Source organism: Nuphar pumila, chromosome 12, assembly GCF_984573655.1.
Source record: "Nuphar pumila chromosome 12, dmNupPumi1.hap1.1, whole genome shotgun sequence".
Lineage (NCBI taxonomy): Eukaryota > Viridiplantae > Streptophyta > Magnoliopsida > Nymphaeales > Nymphaeaceae > Nuphar > Nuphar pumila.
Window position 1 is genome coordinate 26,584,904 of NC_143260.1, and position 26,369 is coordinate 26,611,272.

General features: G+C 39.6%; 1 protein-coding gene across 2 annotated transcripts in view; it reads right to left on the reverse strand.

Moving 5' to 3' along the window:
- LOC149820390 (uncharacterized) overlaps positions 1-18,336 on the reverse strand; it is a 94,039-nt gene extending 75,703 nt beyond the window's left edge. For both annotated transcript variants that reach the window (XM_089983562.1, XM_089983563.1), the window contains exons 1-3: positions 18,094-18,336; positions 17,396-17,481; positions 17,233-17,310 (exon numbers count right to left, since the gene is read on the reverse strand). In XM_089983562.1, the coding sequence (XP_089839688.1) occupies positions 17,233-17,310; positions 17,396-17,481; positions 18,094-18,197 (268 nt within the window). In that variant the 5' untranslated portion in view covers positions 18,198-18,336. The remainder of the gene's footprint in view (positions 1-17,232; positions 17,311-17,395; positions 17,482-18,093) is intronic.
- Between the last annotated feature and the right edge of the window lie 8,033 nt (positions 18,337-26,369).

Here is a 26,369-nt window from a genome sequence, read left to right on the forward strand (position 1 = left end):
GGGTTCCCTCACTTTGTTGGACGGGTGGGGGTAAAGAAGTTAGTCCAAGACCATAAAATTAGGTTAGCCACTTGGAACATAGGGTCTTTAACTGGTAAGTTGGTAGAGTTAGTAGATGTTATGTGTACGAGAAAGATTGATATTTTATGTCTTCAAGAGACCAAATGGGTAGGTGAGAAAGCTAAAGTGATAGAACCTTGGGGATATAAGATTTGGTATACAAGAATAAATAGGAATAGGAATGGAGTAGGGATTGTTATGAGTCGTCAGTTTATAGATAATGTAGTTGAGGTCCGTAGGAAGGGTGATAGAATTTTACTTATTAAATTAGTATTAGGTACGGATATTATTAATATTATTAGTGTTTATGCACCTCAAGTAGGTTTAGATGATTCCATTAAGCATCAATTTTGGGAAGATTTAGATGGAGTAGTACAAGAGACATCTTATGGAGAAAAGCTTTTCATCGGCGGTGACCTTAATGGACATGTAGGCATTAGTAGGGATGGATTTGAGAATATCCATGGAGGCTATGGTATAGGAGAAAGAAATGAAAGTGGAGAAAGGATTTTAGATTTTTGTTTGTCCTATGATATGATCTTAGCAAACACTTGGTTTAGGAAGAGGGAGTCTCACCTAGTAACATTTAAAAGTGGGGTTAATACGAGTCAAATAGATTTTTTCCTACTTAGAAAGAGAGATAGGGGTTGTTGCATCGATTGTAAGGTTATACCAGGAGAAAGTGTAGCTACACAACATAGAGTCTTAATTTTAGATCTTAGAATTAGACAATGCCGCAAAAGGGATAGACATAGGATAGATCCTAGAATTAAGTGGTGGGCACTGAAAGGAGCTAAACAAGGAATGTTTGTAGAGCAGGTAGTTAAGGAAGTTGATTGGTGTCTCGAGGAGGATTCAGAATCAATGTGGAATAAGATAGCGGGTGGTATGAGAAAAGTAGCTAAGGAGGTATTGGGTGAGTCTAAAGGCGGTGCACCACTAGGTAAGGATACATCATGGTGGAACGAGGATGTCAAATTAGCTATTAAGGTTAAAAGAGAGTGTTATAGAAATCTAAGTAAGAGTCGTGATAATGAGAATTTGGAGAAGTATATGATAGCAAAGAAGGAAGCTAAAAAAGTTGTTCGAAACGCGAGGGCTAAGGTATATAAGGAGGTTTATGACAAGTTGGATACCAAAGAAGGCGAGAAGGATATTTATAGGCTTGCAAAGATGAGAGATAGGAAATCGAAGGATTTGGGTATGGTTAGATGTATCAAAGATGAAACGCAAAGGGTTTTAGTCAAAGATGAGGAGATTAAGGAGAGATGGAAAGATTATTTTGATAAGCTATTTAATGATAGTCATGCTCAAGATCTTGGAGACTTCTCCATTCCTTTTCATGAGATAAATCGTGACTTCATGCGCAAGATTCAAAAGAAAGAAATTGCAGAGGCCTTGAAGAAAATGAAATCAAGAAGGGCAGTTGGCCCAGATGGTATACCTATCGAGGCTTGGAAATGCTTGGGAGAGAAAGGTTTAGAATGGTTGACAAATCTTTTTAACTTGATTTGGCGAACAAATAAGATGCCTAATGAGTGGAGGAAGAGTACTTTGGTGCCTTTATATAAGAATAAGGGTGATATACAAGATTGCACAAACTATCGTGATATAAAACTCATGAGTCATACTATGAAACTTTGGGAGAGGGTGATTGAGTCTAGGTTGAGGAAGGTTGTCATGATATCGGAGAATCAATTTGGTTTTATGCCTGGAAGATCAACTATGGAAGCTATACATCTTCTTAGACAACTTATTGAAAGATATAGAGAGATGAACAAAGATTTGCATATGGTTTTTATTGATTTAGAGAAGGCATACGATAGAGTACCTAGGGACGTTCTCTGGTGGACAATGATGAAGAAAGGTGTTTCTCTCAAGTACATTAGTATAATTAAAGATATGTATGAAGGAGTAGTAACCAATGTCCGCACTTGTGGAGGGGTGACAACCAATTTTCCGATAACGGTTGGGTTACATCAAGGATCTGCTTTAAGCCCTTTCCTATTTGCGATAGTGATGGATGAACTTACGAGATCAATTCAAGAAAATGTACCGTGGTGTATGTTGTTTGCTGATGATATTGTTTTGATTGATGAGTCTAGAGCTGGGGTTAATGCTAAGTTAGAATTATGGAGATAGACATTGGAAGCTAGAGGTTTTAAGTTGAGTAAGAGTAAGACTGAATATATGGAATGTCGGTTTAGTAAGCAACGAAGTAGTGATGGAAGTGTAGTGAAGCTTGGTGAGCAAGATATACCGGTGAATGATTATTTCAAATATTTGGGATCCATCATTCAAAAGTATGGAGAAATTGATGGAGATGTAAATCATAGGATAAAGGTTGGGTGGATGAAATGGAAAAGTGCTACTGGAGTGCTGTGCGATCGTAAAATGCCATTGCGGTTGAAGGGAAAGTTTTATAGGACGACTATTAGACCCGCTTTACTATATGGTACGGAATGTTGGGCTGCCAAGAGACATCATATTCAAAAAATGAGTGTAGCTGAGATGCGGATGCTTAGATGGATGTGTGGAAATACAATAAAAGATAAGATTCGGAACGAAGAGATACGTAAGAAGGTAGGTGTTGCACCCATTGAAAATAAGATGCGAGAGAATCGTTTACGGTGGTTTGGACATATTCGGCGAAGGCCTAATGATGCTCCAGTTAGAAGGTTGGAGAAATGGGAAAATATATTAGTTAAAAGAGGTCGGGGTAGGCCTAGGAAGACTTGGATGGAGATGATAGGAAAGGATATGAATGCTTTGAACCTCACCGAGGACATGGTGTTGGATAGAAATGATTGGAGGAAAAGGATTCATGTGGAAGACCCAAAATGAATTTCTTTTTGGTTCATATCGCTGACCCCAATTGTTTTGGGATGAAGGCGTAGTTGTTGTTGTTGTTGTTGTTGTATGTGAATTAAATTCTTGTGCTTGTATGACTCTGTTGGTTGTTGTGGATCAATCCTAAGGCGGTGGAGCTACGCCCAGGCCGCCTAGGCGCCACCTTTGACAACAAAGCATGCCCATTACATTAACTACCTAAATCATAGTTTAATCACCTAATTAGGGGTGTAGTAAACCTCCACCTTTGACAACAAAGTATGCCCATTACATTAACTACCTAAATCATAGTTTAATCACCTAATTAGGCGTGTAGTAAACCTAAATCACTAAACATGATACGACGCGATAAATATCTCGAAACATAACGCCAGTGTTGTGAAAAGCGTTGAGGCATAGGTCTCGAGGCATAAAGCGTAAGCCTCAATTTTTTTTTGGAAACTTAAAAAAAATTATAAAAAAAATATCTAAAAATACAAATAAATAAAGAAATGCTTTATTGATGAAGTAACAACCAATAAGAAATAGAAAATCTCAAATCAGTACTAAAAAATAAAGTAACTAAGAAACTGATTACATAACTGGAAAACTAATTATATAATTGAAAAATATAATGTCCTATAAAGCAACAACCAATAAGCAATAGAAAATCTTGAAAATCTCAAATAAGTACTAAAAAATCTCCTCCTCCTCCTATTTTTTTTACACTCCATGACGCTAAATTACACTAGGTTATTACCCACAACCTAATTATGTAAATCTACAAATTCAGTTAGGGATCCCACCTCGTAAAATGGGAATACATGAATGGCAAAACCCAAAAAATCGAGGGGTTTTGCAAAACTCCACGTGAATTGCTCTTTCGATCGAATCACTGAACACTTGGTGTGTGTCACGCAACAGCAAGCAAAACACAGAAGTAACACTCAACTAGGCATCCTCTCACAATGAGAGAGCGCTACATCATTGCACAATTTACAAAAAACTTGTCGAAATTTGAATCTGCAGAAAAACAACAATCAAATACACAAATCGGTAAACCAATTTTCGAAAAACCAAAGTGCAATACACCTAAATTCTGGAACAAAGTTGGACGGATGTGCTGGACGTATGCTCTTTTCTGCATGCAATCCAATGCAACACCAATTGTGGTTGCACGAATCCTGAGGCACTCGATTCCAAAGAAAATATTGAATTTCCTTGGAAATTTGATCCGAAAACAAGGAAAATCATGAAGGCAATGAGAACGATTGAGATCCACACTATCATAGCTAACAAGGGTGGCATCAACTGTAGGGTACGATTCCCAATGCTGGGAATCGAGCATGCAAAAATGAGAAAAACACCACATAAGGAAAATCGGCAAAACAAAACCCAAATTAGAAAATAAAAAGGATAGGGAAGTGAGGAAAATATACCTCACACGCAGAATAGAGTGGAAATGGCCCATATCTGAGGGGCACGAATCCCAATGCAAGGGAAATGCACAAGAAATCCAAAGCCCTAATTAGGTCAATCGGCTAGGGTTTAAACACTAGAAATCGATGAAAATTTAGGAGGGAAAGGAGATATGGTATAGAAAACTTACCCAAACACGCGAACAACGAGGAGAGAGGGCATCGAAATGTTGGGACACGATTTTCCAAGAAAAATGGGCACAAAACCCAAGGAAGAACCCTAATGAGTAAATCGGCTAGAGTTAAAACTCCAAAAAAAGAAAAAAGGTGAGAAAAAAGAGGAATGAAAAGGAGATGAGGAAGGATAACTCACTCAGAATGTTGGAGTTGAGGGTGGCATCAATCCCTTGCAAATGCTGGCACAGAACCCCAGGTGGCTTGGTTCCCAAGGAGAAAGGAAGAGTGAAAAAGATAGAAGGAATGAGGAATAGAGAAGATAGAGTTTAAAAAAGAAGGAAAAGAACAATAGAAGAGGGTGTCGACCTCAAAAGAAAAGGATAAACTGTGTTGGGTGCCCTAGTGGGCCCCACATGACTCCTAGATGGCGCAAATCCAAATGGGTCTCATTTGGATTCGATTTGGATCCAAATGGCCCAAAACTCTAAAATTAGATTCTAAAAATCAATAAAAATCAAAACTAAATTTTAACTAAGGTTATATTTGTCCAAATAATGTCAAAAACTAAATCTATAATTAAATACAATTTTATTTACTATTTACAAATCCTCAAAACTTCAAGTTTGGGTCGATCCATTTGGGTCCAACCTGTATGGACTTCGGGTCCATTCTAAAAACCTTAAATTATTTTCTAAAACTATTTTTTTCAAATACTAACACAAATTAACTATACTAATTTTAAATAGTTCATAGTTTTGGTACTTTCCAAAATAATAAATTATTTTATTAAAATATTTCTCATAAATTGTTTTATGACTAAAATACCCTTCATTAGAATTTCTTCTGAAAACCACTAAAATACATCTAGTTAGGTATAAAACATCTAGATGAGTTGTGACTCGCTAAAATAAATGGTTTTCACGATGAATTAAATATTTTAATAGTATTTTGTTTAAAATAATTCAAAAAATACCAATTTTACCCTTATTACCAAGACATGAGTAATTGAGCATGTAAAATAATAATAATTAAATTTAAAAGATAGAAACACATTTCTAACTTGAAGATAAAGGTAATTTCTTTATTTATTTATAATTATCAAAAATTACAGGTTTTACACTACCCCTATTATATCCTTCTCCATTGAATTTTTTTCAAAGTGATGAGGTTTATAAGTTGTTACAAAGCTTTCGGGTCTTGATACGGAAGCACCACAGCACTAGACTTGTGCATTCCAAGTCTAGTTTCTTCTTGACATATTTGAGCAAGAGCATCACTTATAAAAGGAGTTGAGGTCCTATAAAGCAAAGAGAACCTAACTTGTTCAAATTTCGGTCGAAGACCATATAGGAAAGAGAAAAGATTTTCTCTTACAACTTGTTGTTTTCTCATCTCAATAGTCGAACCTTCCCATTTTGGTTCCAACATAACCAACTTATCCCAAATAAGAGATAAGAGACCATAAAAATCTCATACAATCTTATCCCCTTGTTTAGTAGTACGTACCTTGTCTTGGAGATAATATAGTGTAGTCATACCCTTTTGAATGAATGTGTTTTTTAAGAAAATCCTTGCATCGCATGCCTTTTTGAATTTGATGATGTTGGTGGCAATCTTGAACTCTATGGTATTCATAAACCATGAGAGTATTTGATTGTAATTAGCCTTTTAATCTTCCATTTGTCTTGATATTCTTGCAAAGCCTTCTCCTTTTCTTCTTCGAAAAGAACTTTGATTTGATCTCCTTTCCTTCTTTAGAGAGAACTTTGATTTGATCCCTTCTCTTCTCGTTAGCTTTAGTTGGGGTTTCTTAGTGGTTCTACTAACAAAACCCCAAAGCTTTTTTCCCTTGATATGATTTTTTATTGTGGTAGCCCACATCAAGTAATTGCTTTCATTGAGCTTGTAGGAGATGACGAAAGCAAATTCTCGTTCACCCATGTTGAAGAAATAAGCCTGAGGTTAAAGAACCAAGCTTGATGACCACCACCACAAAGACAGCACACCCAAGATGATTTTTACCACTACAAGAGCCCAAGGCTCCGATACCATGAAATAAAGTGAATAACAATCATAATGAAATACCACCAAGGGGCTACAAGAGATCGTAAACACACAAATACCACTATTGGGTCAAATACAATCTCACAAAGGAGTCACACAATGAAAGTATGTACTGTTTAAAGCCTCATGTGCATATATGGATCAATGTGGGTTTTAAAATGTGATATCATGCATGGATTGTTGTCATGAATCTATGAACGATGGATGAATGCATAAGAGGTAGGGGGTGTCCTAGAGACACTTGTACATGGATAGTACATGCATATGGTGGGGTGATTTGTGCACTTTATTAAGAAAGTTGGTTTTGTTTCCACATTTGGCTGCATCACTTACACAACGTAAGATGGTGGCATACCACTACACTGTTCACATGGTATTCGTGGGCGGGAGTCCCATATGAGTTCTCGCAGGGGCGTATGCGAGCTTTACATTTCACTTTTGCATAGGGTGTTGCAGAATTTAGAACTGAATTAAATAAAAACATAATAAAGAACAGTGTAACTTTTGATCTGAGGTCTTCCATCTGGAGAATGGAGATCTTAGAGTTTCAAGTCCTGGGGAGGCTGTGAGGATACAAAAACTCCGTGTGCGTGAATTTTGGTCCCCAGAACCCGATATGGAGGTTCTTTCTCCTGGCCACGGTTTTAGGGAGAACCCGCCACTTTACCCGGGAGTGGTGGTGATGGTCACAGCTGTGAATTTGTTTGGTACCAAAGGAAGTGGCACTTGTGGGCGTGGGGTGTCCCTTGTGTCCCCGACATTAGATGGGGAGGTCTAATGTTCCGAGGGTGACTCGGTCGAGGGCTAGGTTGGGACCCAGTAATAAAATACCAATTTGTGTGCTAATCTACCCTGGGAACCTACTTGACCTCGGGGTTTTTACCCGTTTGGTGTATCCGCGGGCGATGGGAATTTAAAAAGGAGAAACCTAAAGTTGTATGCATTAAATAAGGTCATGCATATGGAAAGAAAACTCAAACTTAAATATAAGATAATAAGGAAGCCATGCATTTTCTTCTTTGCACTAGGTCATGCATCAATTGAAATGATCTCTAGTTCATGATATGGTAAATGTATGCAACTCATTTCTTAAAAGCATGTTGAAATGTTTTATTACTGCTATGTGTTACTACCTTACTGTACTTTAGCCGTGAGTATAAATAATCCGTTACACTTGTGCAGGATTAGATTGTTGCATGTTGGTTGTATCTGCACTCACTCAAACCAACATATGAAATCTTACTTATGATCTTTGTCTCACCTAATTTCCTTGAATTAGTAGTGCTCGGAATTTTGTTCTGACCCTTCTACTTCGTTGGTTTTACAGGAAATGGAGGGCAGTGAGAGATGAGTTGTTCACTATGGATGGACGAGGTTCACAATTTGGAGTGGATAGTTCGGCAGTGGCACAGGGATTTTATGTTTGTTTTTTACTCCATGGTTCTTTTCAATTCTTGTACTCTTTGATTGTATGAAGAATGGTAATAACAATTTACTTCGGTTCATAAATAAATGGTTAGTGTTGCTACTCATTGATGATGATTGTCAGTACTTTGTGATGATGGGATATCCAATGGAAAGTGGAACTGTGAGGACCCCAGATCTTTGGGAAGGTTTCTATAAAAAAAAATTTCTTGCATTTTTGAAAGGGAAGAAGTTGGGGTCGTTACAGGTTTGGTATCAGAGCCACCATAAAGGACTGAAATTTTTATCATCCCTAATTAGTAAGAGATCTTTATTTTTGTAAGAGAGCCCTGCCCGGAACATCCACTGGTTGTGAACCGTCCTCCAGAGCAGTCATCCTCACTGGTAAAGTTGTTTAATATTGTTATTTAAAAGTATATGAACTATACATGATTGATTGCATCCATAGTGTTTGATTAGTATGGAATTAAAAGTTTAATATGTTTTTACGAATGTTCTTGTTCGTGATTAAACCCGAGAGGGTAGGACCACTATGAGGCTAATCATGTTAATAATGTGGGTGTTGTAGATGTCACATTATACCCGCAGAGGTGCTTCGTCATCTACTGCTGCTCCCGCAAACTGGCAGGAGCAGAGAGACTTTATGATGGAAGCCATTCACACCCTGACCGAGACTATGACGGCTCAGGCAAATCAGACTGCTCAGGCTTTGCAGGCTGCACAGGCCATGCAGACGGCGCAGGCTGCTCAGGCAGCACAGGCGGCTCAGGCAGCGGCGCGTGACCATCCGGTCGACATTGGTACACATGTGGGTGGTGTCTCGTTCGAAAGGTTCTTGAAGTTGGACCCGCCAACTTTTTCAGGAAAGTCGGACCCAGAAGCCGCCGAGAGCTGGGTCGAAGAAATGGAACGAGCGTTCGACGTCCTACCTGTTCCCGAGGACAGAAAGACTCCATTTGGCACGTACTGTCTGCAGGGAGATGCCAAGAAATGGTGGGATACCCTACGAAGGGTAAAGTTCGCCGGCCAGGACGGGATTCCCTGGGAATTGTTTAAGGATGAGTTTTTGGATGCATACTTTCCTCCTTATGCTGAGGAACAGATGCAAAGAGAGTTCCTTGATCTGACTCAGGGAACCATGAGTCTGGTGGAGTATACTACCCGGTTCCGAAATCTCGAGAAGTATTGTCCGAACCTCTTTAAGAGCGAGAAGGCTAGAGCGGCCAAATATGTGCACGGTCTGAAAGATGGGTTGAGGACTCGTGTTCTGACTAGCCGGCCTCCTACGTTGGCCGATGCTATCGAGTCAGCCACTGTCCTAACCAAAGATTGGGAGAAATCACGAGCTACGTTTAAGAAAGGAGGCGGCAACGGAGAAGGTTCTTCTGGTGGAACGAGGAAGAATCCACCAACTGGGGGTAAAGTGCATGGTGGCAAGAAACAACGGACTCATGGTGGGGGACAACAGGGACGACCCCAGCACCAGAGGCAGCAGGGGAGAGCCTCGCCCGTGTGTCGTAAGTGCGGCAAGAGCCATCAACCAGGCTTCTGTCCATTGTTCAAAGGGGTTTGTTTTCAGTGCCAGCAACCGGGGCACATCGCTCCCTTCTGCCCAAACAAGCCAGTAGCCGCAGGCCAACAACAACAGAGGCCCCAACAGCAACAACAGCAAGGTCCACGCAGAACCAATGGGCGAGTCTACGCTGCTACAGCAGCCCCTCAAGGCGATCAGCCTGATCTGATTGAAGGTATATTCCTAGTTGATGATCATCTTGCACGTGTGATGTTTGATTCGGGTGCAACCCACAGTTTTATTTCTTCTGCATTTGCAAAATCACTCAATTTAGTTCCTTCCAGCCTCGAAAAAGTTTTAGATGTGATGTCACCAATGGGTGTGTCTTCTTCCTGCGGAAAGTATTTTCCTGCGGTATGCGTCGTGATCGAGGGCCATGTATTGTCCGCTGATTTGGTTATTTTGGATATGACCTTTTATGACGTTATCCTGGGTATGGATTGGTTATTAAAACATAACGCGACTCTCCAGTGTCGGGGCAAGAAAGTGATCATGGAGCGCCCCGAATTGTCTATGTTGTTTCTCCTTCCGCAAAGACCGGCCAGTGGAGTAAAGGTTGTCTCCGCCTTGAAGGTATCCAAGTATTACAAGCAAGGTTGCATGGTGTTCTTGGCTAGTGTATCCGCTCAAGATAATCAGACGATACCTTTAGATCAGTTAGATGTTGTCTGCGAGTTTTCAGACGTTTTTCCGGAGGACTTACCGGGACTTCCCCCGCAGCGGGAAGTTGAGTTCTCAATTGAGCTAGTGCCTGGCACGGCACCAGTCTCTCGCGCTCCGTATCGTATGGCACCCACGGAATTGGAAGAATTAAAGAAACAATTGCAGGAACTTCTGGACAAGGGATTTATTAGACCAAGTGTGTCTCCTTGGGGAGCACCAGTCCTTTTCGTTAAGAAGAAGGATGGCTCTATGCGGCTTTGTATTGACTACCGCATGTTAAATCAAGTGACCATAAAGAATAAGTATCCCCTGCCGAGAATTGATGATTTGTTTGATCAATTGAGAAAGGCCAAGGTATTCTCAAAAATTGACCTTCGGTCGGGATATCATCAACTGAGGATTAAGACTGAGGATATTCCAAAAACAGCTTTCCGGTCCAGATATGGGCATTATGAGTTCTTGGTGATGTCTTTTGGACTCACTAATGCTCCTGCGGCGTTTATGGATCTAATGAATCGTGTTTTTAGATTATGGCTGGATTCTTTTGTCATCGTGTTCATTGACGACATCTTAATCTACTCGGAAAGCGTGGATGATCATAGGGAACATCTGCGTATTGTACTGCAGACGCTGAGGGAACATAAGCTTTACGCTAAATTCTCAAAGTGCGAGTTTTGGATCGATAAAGTAATGTTTCTCGGTCACGTAATATCAGAAAAGGGTGTTGAGGTTGATCCAGCCAAGGTAGAAGCTGTGTTGTCTTGGGAACAACCAAAGACTGTGACTGATATAAGAAGTTTCTTGGGATTGGCGGGGTATTATCGTTGATTTATCCAAGACTTTTCTCGTATTGCAGCACCAATGACCAGGTTGTTGCAGAAAGGGGTAAAGTTTGAATGGTCCCCTCGATGCGAAGATAGTTTTCGAGAATTAAAGAAACGGTTGACCACGACCCCAGTGTTGTCATTGCCTTCCGGCACAGGTGGTTTGGTGGTATACAGCGATGCGTCAGGGACTGGGTTAGGATGTGTTCTTATGCAACACGGAAGGATTATAGCATATGCTTCCCGACAGCTGAAGCTGCATGAGAAGAATTATCCCACGCATGACTTGGAGTTGGCGGCAGTGGTCTTCGCGTTGAAGATTTGGCGCCACTACCTCTATGGGGAACAGTTTGAGGTGATGTCCGATCACAAGAGCCTCAAATATATTTTCACTCAAAGGGATTTGAATTTGAGGCAGCGGAGGTGGTTGGAGTTCTTGAAGGATTATGACTTTTCCATCGCTTACCATCCGGGTAAAGCGAATGTGGTGGCGGACGCGCTCAGCAGAAAGGCATCAGTCACAGCGGCAATCTTGATAGAACGTAGTTGGGATCTGGTCAAGGAGTTTGTCAGATGGCAACCTTTTGTGGATAACTCGAGACGCATCCTTTGTTCAGGGATGCAGGAACGACCAAAAATATTGGAACGGATCGAAGAACTTCAGTCGGAAGATCCAGATTTTGAGAAATTATGTGAGAGTGCTAAGAAACCAGAAGCACAATTTCGCAGATCAGAGGATGGAGTCATCATGTTTGGGAATAGATGGTGGGTCCCGAAGGCTTTACGAGAAGAGTTATTAAGTGAAGCTCATAGGTCTAGGTTCTCTGTTCACCCTGGCTCCACCAAGATGTTCAAGGATCTTCAGAGGACGTACTGGTGGAATGGAATGAAGGGGGATGTAGCGGAATTTGTGTCCCAATGCCTCACTTGTCAACAGGTAAAGATCGAGCACCAAAGACCTGGTGGACTTCTGCAGCCACTAGAAATTCCAGAATGGAAGTGGGATGATATTTCAATGGACTTTATCGTAGGATTTCCTAAGACTCGACGTCAGCATGACGCCATTTGGGTAATTGTGGATCGTTTGACTAAGAGTGCGCATTTTCTTCCGATTAGGATCAGCCAGAGTTTGGAGAGCTTGGCCGATCTCTACGTAGAGGAGATTGTTAGGCTCCATGGTGTGCCTCGTTCTATAGTGTCAGATCGAGACCCAAGGTTCACATCTCGATTTTGGCAACAACTGCAGAAGGCTCTTGGTACTACCTTGAAGTTCAGTACAGCTTTCCATCCACAGACGGACGGGCAATCAGAACGTACAATCCAAACTCTCGAGGATATGTTGAGAGCGTGTGCCCTGGACTGGGCAGGAGATTGGGATAAGCACGTGAAACTTGCGGAGTTTTCATACAACAATAGCTACCATGCTAGTATTGGGATGGCGCCGTATGAAGCTTTATATGGTCGACCATGTAGGTCTCCAGTGTGTTGGGGTGAAGTTGGGATTAGAGCGGGGGAGTCTCCCGAAATCATTCAGCATTATACGGATCAGGTGCGCTTAATACGACAAAAGTTGGTCGCGGCTCAGAGTAGGCAAAAGAGCTAAGCCGATCGACGGCGTCGCGAGCTCAATTTTGAGGTTGGCGACCACGTTTTTGTTCGGATTTCACCTACGAAAAGTGTTTTTCGGTTTGGTAAGAAAGGAAAGTTGAGTCCCCGATACGTAGGACCTTTCGAAGTTCTTGGTCGGGTCGGAGAAACTGCATACCGTATAGCACTTCCTCCTCAGTTTTCGCAGATTCATGATGTGTTCCATGTCTCTATGTTGAGGAAATATGTACCAGACCCCTCGCACGTGATTCGTTATGAGGCAATCGAGGTACAACCCGACTTAACTACAGATGAAAAACCTATAGCGATTGTGGAACGCTAGGAAAAAGTGCTACGCAGTAGGACGATCCCTTTTGTAAAGGTGCTCTGGCAGCATCATGGGTTGGATGAATGCACGTAGGAACCCGAGGCGGACATGCGCCAACATTATCCACACTTATTCGGTATTTTCTAATTTCGTGGACGAAATTCTTTTAAGGGGGGTAGGATGTAATATCCGGAAGAATTAGGGTATATTTAGTCGATTTGGGTCTAGGACCCGATATCCGGACCCATAAAGGAATCGATAAATGGGTATTAAATTCGGATTGATATAATGAATTTAATTAGGAAAATACTCAGGTATTAGGGTCGGATCCACAGTGGACCCGCAAGGATCCACTGAGGATCCATTAGCCCTGAAAGACCCGGATCCATGCTCATGTTGGATCGGGTGTTGCGGGTCGCAGGGTTTGGACCCGGACCCGAGTGCGAGCATTTTGAAATAAAAAAATCAAGAATCGTGCCTCAAGCACGATTCTTGCATTTTCAAAGAGGCGAGAAGGGTGAAAGGGGGAGGTTACGCCAAACGTAACCAACCCCTCTTTTCCCGGAAGGAGGTGGGAAGGGGGAGAAGCTCGGCTATATAGAGGAGGGGGAAACCCCCACATCCAGGTTTTTGTTTCCCCCACACGACTTCTCTCTCTCCCGACCGGTACGCACACAGTGGAGGAAGGAGCCCTTCACGGCAGTAAGGGGGAGAAACACGATCGGCCTGCACCTCTTCACGCCGGAAGCCACCAGCCGCCGAAAATCACCGTAATCAGGTACGGCTATTCTCGGAAATGGGTGAGGGATCGAACGTGGGTTCGATCTTGTATGAGGGTTTGAGGGTAGGGTTTGGGGGTTTACATTAGCCCTAAACCTAAAACCCCAAATCGGTGAGATTGGGGCTTCGGATCTTCCATGTGAGGGGTTATAAGGGAAGCCCTACTCGGACAGCAATGAGGGTTTATCTTGTCAATATAAATCCCTGATTTTACATGCGTGCTCTACACCGATTGCGGGTTTGGTGTGTAGTGATTTAGGAAATCAGTGTGGAAGCACCTGATTTGCCTAATCTAGGGTTTCATCTGTCGATTTTGGGGAAAACACGATTCCCGTAAAGAAAAGTTGATTTCTCCTGTACAGGGGTGTTGATAGAACTAAAACCATGAATGGTAAGTTACTTTATGCGTAGCATCTTTTTACAGTTTTCATTTGATTACAATAGTCTTGATCATGGGCTTTATAATAAGTTGCAACAGTGGGTTAAATTGGTGTATGTATGAGGGAGCCTCATATTTGCAGCTTGGTTCACCATAACTTCAGGGCTGCGAAGTATCATTTTTTTTTTCATGGGTCTGCTGAAGTCTATGATTTCTCCGAATTGTGTTAAGGTATTGAGGGTTGGACTCAACCAGTTAGGAGTGTATCAAAATAACTCTTAAATTTCAATTCGCTGTTCATGATAGCAATGGTGATAGTTGGGATTTTATAGTGACACTCTTAAGCCGATGTTTCTGAAATAATTTAAGTATACATTCTGCATGCTTTAAATCTAAAACAAGTACATAATGCACTTTAAGATGTTGTTCATTTTTAATGTTATGAGGATTTGCAGGGGACACCCCCTGTCAACAGATGTCCGGGTACCGATGACTGCCATTATTAGCATTTTTTTTATGCTATTACTGTCTCTCCATGGTCGGCTGCTAATGGTGTGTTTTCTTTGTATAAAGACCACCAGTCGTAGGGGATTAGCCTGTTTGTTTCTTTTCTGTTTTTTTTATGATGGTGTATGTGCAGTAATATGAGCAGGGGATGTGCTGGATGCTCTCATCTAGCTAGTCCAGCCAGCAGTCTAAGTAGTGTGAACTACTTAGACAGTAGGCCGAAAGGCTGAGTGTGGCAAGCCTAACTACTTCTTCTAGTAGGTGCTGGGATTTTTACACCATCCTGATGGATGGATGAATGATAGTATTTCATTTCATGATATTTAAATGGGAGTTTGGTTAGTATACTGCTGGTTGTCTTGATCATGAATGCTGGTTGAAATATGTGGCATGTTACATGAAAGTATGTACTGTTTAAAGCCTCATGTGCATATATGGATCAATGTGGGTTTTAAAATGTGATATCATGCATGGATTGTTGTCATGAATCTATGAACGATGGATGAATGCATAAGAGGTAGGGGGTGTCCTAGAGACACTTGTACATGGATAGTACATGCATATGGTGGGGTGATTTGTGCACTTTATTAAGAAAGTTGGTTTTGTTTCCACATTTGGCTGCATCACTTACACAACGTAAGATGGTGGCATACCACTACACTGTTCACATGGTATTCGTGGGCGGGAGTCCCATATGAGTTCTCGCAGGGGCGTATGCGAGCTTTACATTTCACTTTTGCATAGGGTGTTGCAGAATTTAGAACTGAATTAAATAAAAACATAATAAAGAACAGTGTAACTTTTGATCTGAGGTCTTCCATCTGGAGAATGGAGATCTTAGAGTTTCAAGTCCTGGGGAGGCTGTGAGGATACAAAAACTCCGTGTGCGTGAATTTTGGTCCCCAGAACCCGATATGGAGGTTCTTTCTCCTGGCCACGGTTTTAGGGAGAACCCGCCACTTTACCCGGGAGTGGTGGTGATGGTCACAGCTGTGAATTTGTTTGGTACCAAAGGAAGTGGCACTTGTGGGCGTGGGGTGTCCCTTGTGTCCCCGACATTAGATGGGGAGGTCTAATGTTCCGAGGGTGACTCGGTCGAGGGCTAGGTTGGGACCCAGTAATAAAATACCAATTTGTGTGCTAATCTACCCTGGGAACCTACTTGACCTCGGGGTTTTTACCCGTTTGGTGTATCCGCGGGCGATGGGAATTTAAAAAGGAGAAACCTAAAGTTGTATGCATTAAATAAGGTCATGCATATGGAAAGAAAACTCAAACTTAAATATAAGATAATAAGGAAGCCATGCATTTTCTTCTTTGCACTAGGTCATGCATCAATTGAAATGATCTCTAGTTCATGATATGGTAAATGTATGCAACTCATTTCTTAAAAGCATGTTGAAATGTTTTATTACTGCTATGTGTTACTACCTTACTGTACTTTAGCCGTGAGTATAAATAATCCGTTACACTTGTGCAGGATTAGATTGTTGCATGTTGGTTGTATCTGCACTCACTCAAACCAACATATGAAATCTTACTTATGATCTTTGTCTCACCTAATTTCCTTGAATTAGTAGTGCTCGGAATTTTGTTCTGACCCTTCTACTTCGTTGGTTTTACAGGAAATGGAGGGCAGTGAGAGATGAGTTGTTCACTATGGATGGACGAGGTTCACAATTTGGAGTGGATAGTTCGGCAGTGGCACAGGGATTTTATGTTTGTTTTTTACTCCATGGTTCTTTTCAATTCTTGTACTCTTTGATTGTATGAAGAATGGTAATAACAATTTACTTCGGTTCATAAATAAATGGTTAGTGTTGCTACTCATTGATGATGATTGTCAGTACTTTGTGATGATGGGATATCCAATGGAAAGTGGAACTGTGAGGACCCCAGATCTTTGGGAAGGTTTCTATAAAAAAAAATTTCTTGCATTTTTGAAAGGGAAGAAGTTGGGGTCGTTACAGGACATGAAATTACCAAAATTTCCCTGATATACGTATATTGTATAAATATATGTATATTGTATAAATATACATATATCAGATATATACAATGTATTTTAACACTTCTCATTATGAGCTGCTATGGGTGTCATATCTAGCTATCAGCACTAAGGAATCAAATATGTCACCCTACAAAAAGAAGAAGACATAGAGTCGTATTTACTAGTCTTTTGATGACTTGAGGAGCAGAAATACACTTTTTCCATTCCATTAAATAAAAAACAGCAATGACCATGTTATATTCCCCTGCTTATATTTTCCAATATTTACTTTGTTTATTGGATGCATAGGAATTCATGTAGGGCAACAAGTAATCAAGGTTGAAGTACTATTGAAAGGGTTAAACCCATCAATGAAACTTTTCCATCAGAATTCAACTGACGATTGCTCATTTTTTATCATATCGAGTAATCAACATACTTCACACTAAAGAAAGACAAAAGCAAATCCAGGTCCAAACAGAAGTTATGTACCACCTACAATGATAATGAGAGGTGCAATTATTAAAGCAAATACAATAGTTCTAGTAATAAACAAAGGATCCTTCTTGTCACAAGTGGTATAGATTATTCAAAGTTCAAACATCACCAGCAACACCAGAAAACCCACCTTCAAGGTAGAACATAGGCAAATCAACATTGGCACTGCCATCCAAGAACGTCATCTTATGATGGGTATCATCAACCTCTGGGCATACAACAAAATGAGTCTAACTACAACTGCAGCTAAAAAAACGGAGAGAGAACAATAAATAAGAAACACAGATGCCCACCACCAAGGTAAGTGTGCAAGGAAGCCAAGCCAGTGTCAAAGGTGAGTCCACCATATGGCCTCGGGCCATTGTCACCATGGCGTTCACTGTACAGCAGGAGTCATAGAGCAACATATAGACTCAGAGTCATGCGTAGAATTGATCCAAATTCTACACTGAGGAATTGAGAAACAATCAAAAACCACAATTCCAACAACGGAGAATTCACAGCTAAGCATCACACCAAGTCAGTATCCAAAAAACAAGAACCAGAAAACCGACGACAATTTCAGCAAAATGTAAGGAGATTGAATCGTAAACCACAATTACCACAACAATAGAGAAATCGCTGCCAAATATGCAGCAAGTCGTCATCGAAGAAATAAAAAACCAGCAAAAAGGAATACATTTTTCCAAAACTAAAACAAGACACGATCGCAAAACACAATGCTCGCAACAAAAATGAGACCGCCCCAAACGAAAACACCGAAATATTAACGATCAAGCAAGACCGAGAAATGGAAGACAAATTTATCACGTAATCGACTACGAAAGGGTCCCAAACTCCTCCTACAACGTGAAAATGAGCTCGAGTCGAGAAGTACCCCCAAATTCTACGGTTTTTCGGCCGAGAATCATTGATTACGATGGAGAAAACGCTAGCAAATCGCTACAAAACCCTTAAAAATAGAAGAATGAAGGAGGTTTTCGCCAAAAACCTCGAGTACCCGGAAGAAGAAGAATGGCGGTGATCGCCGGCCACTTCCAACTGCTCCGTCTCAAGCTCTCTGATGCGTTCCATCTGGAGGAGACGCTCGTCCATTCCCGCAGGATTATACGATTATCATAATCGACCGACCCTTCGTTCTTCTCAGAAATCGTGATAAGTTTCGCGTTTTCCACGCTCAGCCCCTGAAAATCGCGACCTAGAATCAGGAACCTTCCCTGGCTCGTCCGAGTGCATATTTTTTCCCAGTCCTTTCTCGGAATTTATCTGTTGTGTTGTAAGCCCGAGCAGGCAACACGAAGCGGACGACGTGGTTGGCGCAGACGGTTCGGGTATGGTATGGATCAATCTTGACTCGATACTGGATCCATTTTCGAAGAGTGAATTTGGATCTGGACCTGAGTTCGACTCAAATTCTCATAGTATAGTTTCTGGATCTGGGTTTTTAATTGGTAATTGAATTTTTGAAGGATTCATTAGGATCTCCCAAAACAATAATTTCTTATTCGTTCAAGTCGTTTCTTTTAGGCTCAATTTGGGAGATGGCAATAGGGTGAATTTGATGGATAGTGAAAATTTGATTTGAAAAGATCTAAGGCTGCGTTTGGGAGGAGGTTGTGGAAGGACTGGAGTCTGGAGATGGCATCGGAGGTGGTTATCTGAGTTGGATCAATCCAATCCAAGAGGATTTCTTAAACTGTTTGTGTGGTGAATTTCGGCTAGGAATCTCGCCTTTTCCAAACCCCTCGAAACCTCATTTTTCAATTCCCCCGTGAGAGGATGTATTTACAACGGAAGCAGATCAGGTCATGCTGAACATGAGCGTTTTTGCTCATGCCGACATCGTGGCCGTCTGTTTGCAATTTGGATGAATGCCACGTGGTTTTGTTGACTTTTAATCTTTTTAAAATGCAAATCTGATGGCCACGATGTCGGCATGAGAAAAAACGTTCATGTTCAGCATGACCTGATCTGCTTCCCTTAAGAATCTGTTTGGGAGGAGGCATTTGAAAGTATTTAGAAAGGGTTGGGAAAAGATTAAATACTAGATTTCAAAAGAGTGATTTTCGAGGGAGTTCTAGATTTCATTGTTTGGAAGCACCTTTAATTTTAATTCCCTCGAGGATTCAAGCATTCAACTCTTCTTTATTCCTTATCTTGTTTGGGGAACAATTTGCTGCAACATGGGTTTGATTAGCATGGACCATAGTTGGAACAGATCCAATTCAAAGCTTTGTGCATTAAATCTTTTTCAAATATGATCCACATTATCGACTAGTCTAGTTCTTCGTATTACAAAGATGTTTCTTAAACAAAATATGAGATCAAGAAGAGAAGTGAATCCTTAAAAGAATTGCAAGGGCTTTCAAATGCTCAAGGGAATTTTTATTTGAAAAATGACTTTACTGTCCTTGCAAAATGGCATACTTCTCAAAATACTTATCAATTTGATAAAATCCCTTGCATATCCAAAATCACTGATTCTTGACTTTTTAAAAATGTATTTGCTTTTCACACATGAAAACTTGTTGAGGTTCACGCGATATATAGTTATGTTATAGGAAGTTTGCAACCTTTAAATAAAAAAAGTGATTCTGAGCACATTCACAAATACAGCTAAAACAATTATTTTTTTAGCATAAGTGACTTCATTGGTGATGAAATGTTTTGATAATCACATATTTAGTGGTTAAAAGAGTTATTTTTTGAATTTTTTTCATGAGCCAATTATTTTAACTGAACATTGGCATGAATCAGTTGTTTTGTTAAAGAATTGCATGGTCCTCAAATTATCTTTGCATGTTTAATAGTTTATTTTATGTATTTTTGTTTAATTTATTTTTATGTGAGTCAATTTCTCGCTTTGTTTTCGTAATTTGATATGCCTTCATTTTTATGTAGTTGTTTATTTCATGTAGTCATAAGCTTTACACTATAAAAAATTTATATTTAGTGCATTGATCATTAAATTTATTGTTTTTGAAAAATGTATTGATCAAATTTTTAATCATTAAATTTGTTGAATATAGTTGTTTATGAGAAGTGATTAATGGATTCTAAACATTTTCATGTTTATTATCTTGTACTTTTTCATATAACCTCTTATGAAAAAATTTACATGAAGAGGAGTTTTTTAAAGTTGGCAGAAGGTTCTTGGTGCTAACCTGTTATACATAATTGAAACCATAGTGAACCAATTAATGCGGACAAATTTTTTTTGTTTTTCATTATTTTTTAGTATTTTTTTATTTAGATTTTGTAAGAATAGGCAAAAGGTTTAAACCTATTATAAATGCTTATAAATTGACATTGCTATAGTTTGTAGCTTATCATGTGAGAAATAAACATTGTTTTCCCTCCCTAATTTCCTTTTTCTTTTTTCTAATTTCTCTTAATTCTTCTCTCAAGCTCACTCTATCCAACTCTCTTCCGTTCTCCTTTCTCCCTCTCTTTTATTTCCTCTTGATCTCATTCTCATATTTATCCCTATGTGTGAGCATAAGTTGTGCCCAGTTGGATCACTATCAAATAAATTGACAGTGCCAAAGCTACCCAATGCTGATCCACTCTATTACTTCTGTCCACTTCAGATCTAAGCTCCAAATCATCAAATCTTGGCTCAGTTGTTGAGTGAAGGTGGAGAATGGAGATCTGAAGGTGATCTTCCATCGATCATCCTACTGATTGCCTATCAAGCATTGAAAGCCCAACACTGGCCAATTTGAGTTATCTTCACCTAAATTGCATGCCTAACTCAGTCCACTCTCCCATGCATTCTTCATGGAACTGAAGAGATTATGGTGTTGGCCTAGCTGTAGTAGCGCCTTTGCTGAAAGAATTTGAGCACGTAATTAAGCCATATGTGCACTAGTCTAGCTGTTACTGCACAAGCTTTCACCTGCAACCTCTCTACCGCTAACCATGCATTTAGTTCGATCAAATGCTGTTTTGAATTCCTGCAAGTTCAACTCTGCTTTCAAATTTAAGGGCCTATCAATTTGGTATTAGAGTCATTGTTCCACGGTTATCACTATGGAATTCAGAAGCTCAGCGTAGATCTGTTCATAGCTTTAATGGATGGGATATCTGTTAGGTGTAAGATGGAAGGGAGGGAAAATTCAAAGGAGAAACTGGGTTGTTTAGAGAAGGTGGTCGTGATGAGGTGGAATAGTCTCACATTGCTTATGCTTGAGTTTTCTGTGAGTTTTAAAAGCCACTTGTAAACTCATACACTTGTTCCTGAGAACAAGAGAGTGGGAGGACCACCACACACGCGCGCGCGCCCGCCCGCCGTGTCGTGCCGAGCCGTGCCGTTCGGTTTCGGGTTCGCCCTTTAGGGCCATATCCAATCAAGACAAAGTACCTTTTTACTCAAAGTTTCTTTGGATATTTGGATTCGGTAACGGATTATGGGAATGGATAACGGGTCACGACTTCTCGTATTTTGTGCCCGTTATGGCTCTTCGGATTCCGTAACGGATCTCGATCTTTCGAAGTCCGTTAACGGATCACGTCTCCTCAGAATCCGTAACGGGTCCTTCCACGTTTCATAACCGTTCGTGGGTTATAAAAGCGTGGTAAGGGCTGGGGTTACGCACAGGCTGAGACAGACGCATTTCTGAAGCTCTGCGATTTTCCATCTCCCCTGTTGCTCTCTCTCTCTCTCTCTCTCTCTCTCTCTCTCTCTCTCTCTCCTGAGTTTTCCCTGAAGGGTGTTCTGCAACATTTGGTTCGTGGAGGTTGTTTTCGAAGGACGATCCGTCGGAGTGCACCGTTCGGTTCGTCGTGGCTATTGTATCCTAGGGGAAGGACGCCGGACCCTGATTTGCACTGTATGTGGGGGCGAATCTTCTCTAAGGAGAGTACTTTTGTACGCCTTAGCTTGTTACATAATCTAAACATGGTTCTATTGTTTTCTTTATGTTCTCTGCTTCTATTTGCTCTTATGCTGTCGTCTGGATTTTGGTCTGATGTGGAAAATGCCATGCTTGCTCTCTGTTATTGTTTCGATTGTCTCTTGATCATGTTGTATACATTGTTGTATTTACTGTTTTCTATCGTGTATTATATCATGATGACGATTGTGAAACTGTGTGATCCGAAAAATGATCCAACAATATCTACTCACTGAGATGAAAGGAAAATTGGAAGATCGATGAGTGTGAATGGTTGCAGATCGAATGCTAAATAATACAGATCTTATAAGTGAAGATAATCACTTGTACACCGTGACGAGAGAGAGATTCAATTTATATATAAGAAAACTATGCTTCTATCGCTTGTACACCAAATGAGCAAAGGTCAACACCAATGCCACACACTGTCACAGACCAGATTGGAGATTGGCTTCAGTTCATTGAATTGACGCCGACCACTTAGTCAATGTCATTTAATTGGAGCCAATACCGGTTGTAGATAGTCAGTTTGACTGGCTACGACCTGGATTATAGCCAGTTGACCTAACTGGCTCCAACCCCGCCGATTTTGTGGGTCATGGTTCCTTTCGCGTCATTTTTCCTCTGGAAAAATCTACAAAATTTTAAAAAATTTCTAAAAAGTTCATTAAAAAATCATGAAAACTCTCTAAATGTCTAGAAAAATCAGAAAAAAAAAACTCTAAAAATGTAGAAAATTCCAAAACTCCATAAAAATGACAAAATTGCAAGAAAAACTTCATAAAAATCTATAAATTCTTGTAAAATTCAATATTATTTTTTAATTTTCAAAAAGGTTCTTTTTAAGCATTGAATCATTCAAAACCTCATAAAAACAATAAGAATCTCAAGAAAATCAAGGGAAAATATTTTCAATCTTTTAAATCAAGAATACCTAAAAGCGATTAACAAGAGTTGCCTAAAGCAAACTTGTGCTTTGGAAAGAACATGATATAGCTTGTTTGCGAGACATCCTGTCTTACCTTTGTTTTCTCTCTTAGGAGTGAACTTTTCTTGTCTTCTCGGGGAACATGCCCTTTATCGGGTTGACTTCTTTGGATAGAACCATTGGTTCCATCATGCTTTGGCACTAGTTGAAATTCTTCTTTCAAATGATGAATTCTTTATACTCAAGAAATTTGTCTACTCAAGTCTCTCGCTATTGAGGCTACATTTTTGTTCTGTTAAAGTCAGCACAAGATGTTGTTGCACCAGTAGAACGCCCTCTTTTGGTCCTGTTAAAGCTAGCACATGATGTTGTTGCATCGGCATCGTGTCGGACATGATCTCCTCCTCTGACAGTGAGACTGTGAGATTTTTACTTGACTCATCTTGAGACTGACCATGTGACTCAGCAAGACCCCATCCTCTGCATGAGACAAGTTGTTAACCTTTGTCTTGAGAATTGTTGCCAGACCTAGCAAGACTTTGATTTAGGGCTTGGAAGGTTTAGCATACAATTCTTCAGTAGCTAAAAACTCAAGTTTATAAAATTCTCTCATCTTTGGGATTCTTCTTTGATAAAAGATTCTTCTAGCTTTTGTGTGACGCTATTTTGTGTTTTTGTGTGTGTGTCATCTTTTTTGTTATCAATTGAGCTTTGCCTATTTGACAACAAAGAGGGGGATATGTTGACACTAAAAAAAAATTTGGGTTCTCGAACCAACTTTGATCGTTGGTCCCTGGCACTTAGACATATCATGACTCATTGGAATTCGGTATTTGTTCGTTCATATTCTTCAGTTTTCAGGATGTGAATTCTTTTACTTTGTTATTCATGTAAAATACAAATTTTCTTTCAGACAAAGAAAGAAATTTTATAGTCTCCCGATCAGCACCAAGCAAACTCATATATCTTCAAAGGGTATTTCAAAGATCCCATTTGATAAAATGATTTTAAAAGAGTATTTCTAAGGTTTTTAGTGTTATTTGGTGCTTTTTCAAAGGAACTGTGATTCAACACTTTTCAACCAAAAAATAGAGGTTTCTAGTTTTCCAATAAGCTAAAAATCACTTTGATTGGATAGTGGAGTGAAAAGTTATAGCCAAAACAAGGTTTTGGATTTCAAAATTGCTTGTTTGAAAAGTGCAAACCACTTTTAGAGCATTGTTGACCTTTTAAATTGATTAATTTGGTTTGAGCCCAAAATAATGATTGTACCTGAGGTTGTTAGCTTTCGAACACAGCAAAACATTTGTGAAATGGATTTATAAATCTCATGATATAGGTATTTTTTAGATGTGTGTCAAAACGGATCCAGGTTGTTTTGGGTTTCTGACTCAATTCACTGATATATGTGGGTCTAGACCTAATCCAGATCTATATCTGACCTGACTCAGATCCAGATCTAGTAGATCCGAGCCAAACCTCTCATATAGCATTGATCTAAATGGGCCTGGACCCGATTTGGATCCTGATCCAGTAGATCATAGCCAAACCTCTCATTTGGAGTCAATCTATGTGGGTCTAAACCCGATTCAGACCTAAGTCCAAATCTTGTTTCAATGTCAATGCTTTATAAATGCATACATTGCCCTATTAGGGGTTGAATCCTTTTGATGGATTCGATTATGATTTCATGTAAGATATTAAGTAAATAAGTAAAACAATGCAATATCCTAAGTAAAAAATAATTGCTGGAAGAGTGGCAAGTGGTACAAAACTTCATGTGATAAGTTATGTTTCGAGCACAAAAGGTTGTTCCTCCCCTCCCATGATTTTATGAAAAAACCTCTGCAATAGACTGCAGCGTAGAGGATAAGATATTCATGAGTGAAAATCCGATGCACTGGGATTAAAGGTGTTGAGAATCTCTCTCGAATTGTTGACCATCATCTTGTCTCTTGTGAAAGGTGTCGGGCCAAGTCAAAGCCACCCTTATATATGAAAATATCTCTGCACCATGGCCCTGATTCAAGATTTCAAGCCTATATTGTACCAACAGGGCTAAATATATGCACACTAGTTAGGTATATCATGCATTATTTAAGAAAGAGAACGTAAATAAAGACAAGAATCGATTCATGCATCAAAGAACTTTTGCATATGGTAAGTATGTGCATTTTATTGGTTTATGTATATTGGTTTCATTTGTTGTTGGATATACTTATCTGCTTAATTAGAATGTATGCATAATTTCCTTAATTTTTGGTTTGATTATCTCATAAAAACTTTGATGAAATTTCTGCTTCGTATTTTTGTTTTACGAGTTTAGTATATTTCACCCTACTAAGACATGTTGTGTCTGACCCCTATGATTTTATGTTTTTTCAGGAAGTGAGTATACGCTTATAAGCAAAGGTGAAAGGTTGCAACGAGGACTGAGCCTACCTTTCTTTTGCCTTATGGACTTTTGGACTTTGATTTTTATTATATAAATTTAATTCAATGACAATTGTAATTAATTTTAGACATGTGTGGACATTTGACTTATTTTATGCATGGTTATTCATTCACTGAATTTTCAATTTCATAATTGTATGATTGCAAATGTTCATGTGAAGTATCACACCAAATTTTAGACCCGATATACTTTTTTGTTGTGTTTGTTAAAGTATTTCAAAAAAAAAACTACTATTTTTTGGGTTATAAAAATTGGGGTGTTACAAGATCAAAGATCCATCTTTGAGAAGACCTTGGCTTCCCGAAGTTGATCAAACAAATCATTGATTTATTGAAGAGGATACTTATTTTTTATCATCCCCAGGTTCAACAAGCGATAATCAATACACAAGAGCATTGACCCATCCTTCTTGACGAACAATACTGGAGCACCCCACGATGAAACACTCGGCCTAATGTGTAATGCCCCAAAATCCCAACTTGAAAAATCCTTAAATTTTTAGAGAATTTTTTTTTGAAAGATTACGCAAGCCGAAAATCATAGGAGAAAAAACAATTAGAAATTTTGAGCGAGTTACAGGATGAATAACAAGAAGAAACATTTTATTACCATTGGTTTTACAAAATGAGACATAAGAAATTATACATCATTTCCCTTTACAAAAAGTCTCCCAAACAAGGGATTTCCCCAAAACCAACTGCCAAGATCGCAAAGATCTAGAGTGTGGGTTCAATTCTTCGCCGCAAATTGATCGTCATCGCACTACTAGCAATCATCACCTGCACATACATATATACATATATACATATATATATATATATATGTATGCCCTTAAAAATATATATAAAATTCTATCATGAATTGAATTTTTCTCAAAAAAATCGCAGGTCTTACATCCTACCCTCCTTAAAAAGGATTTCGTTCGTGAAATCACAACACCAAACAATAAAAAAGGTCAGAATATTTTTCTCATACTCGCTTCAGGCTTT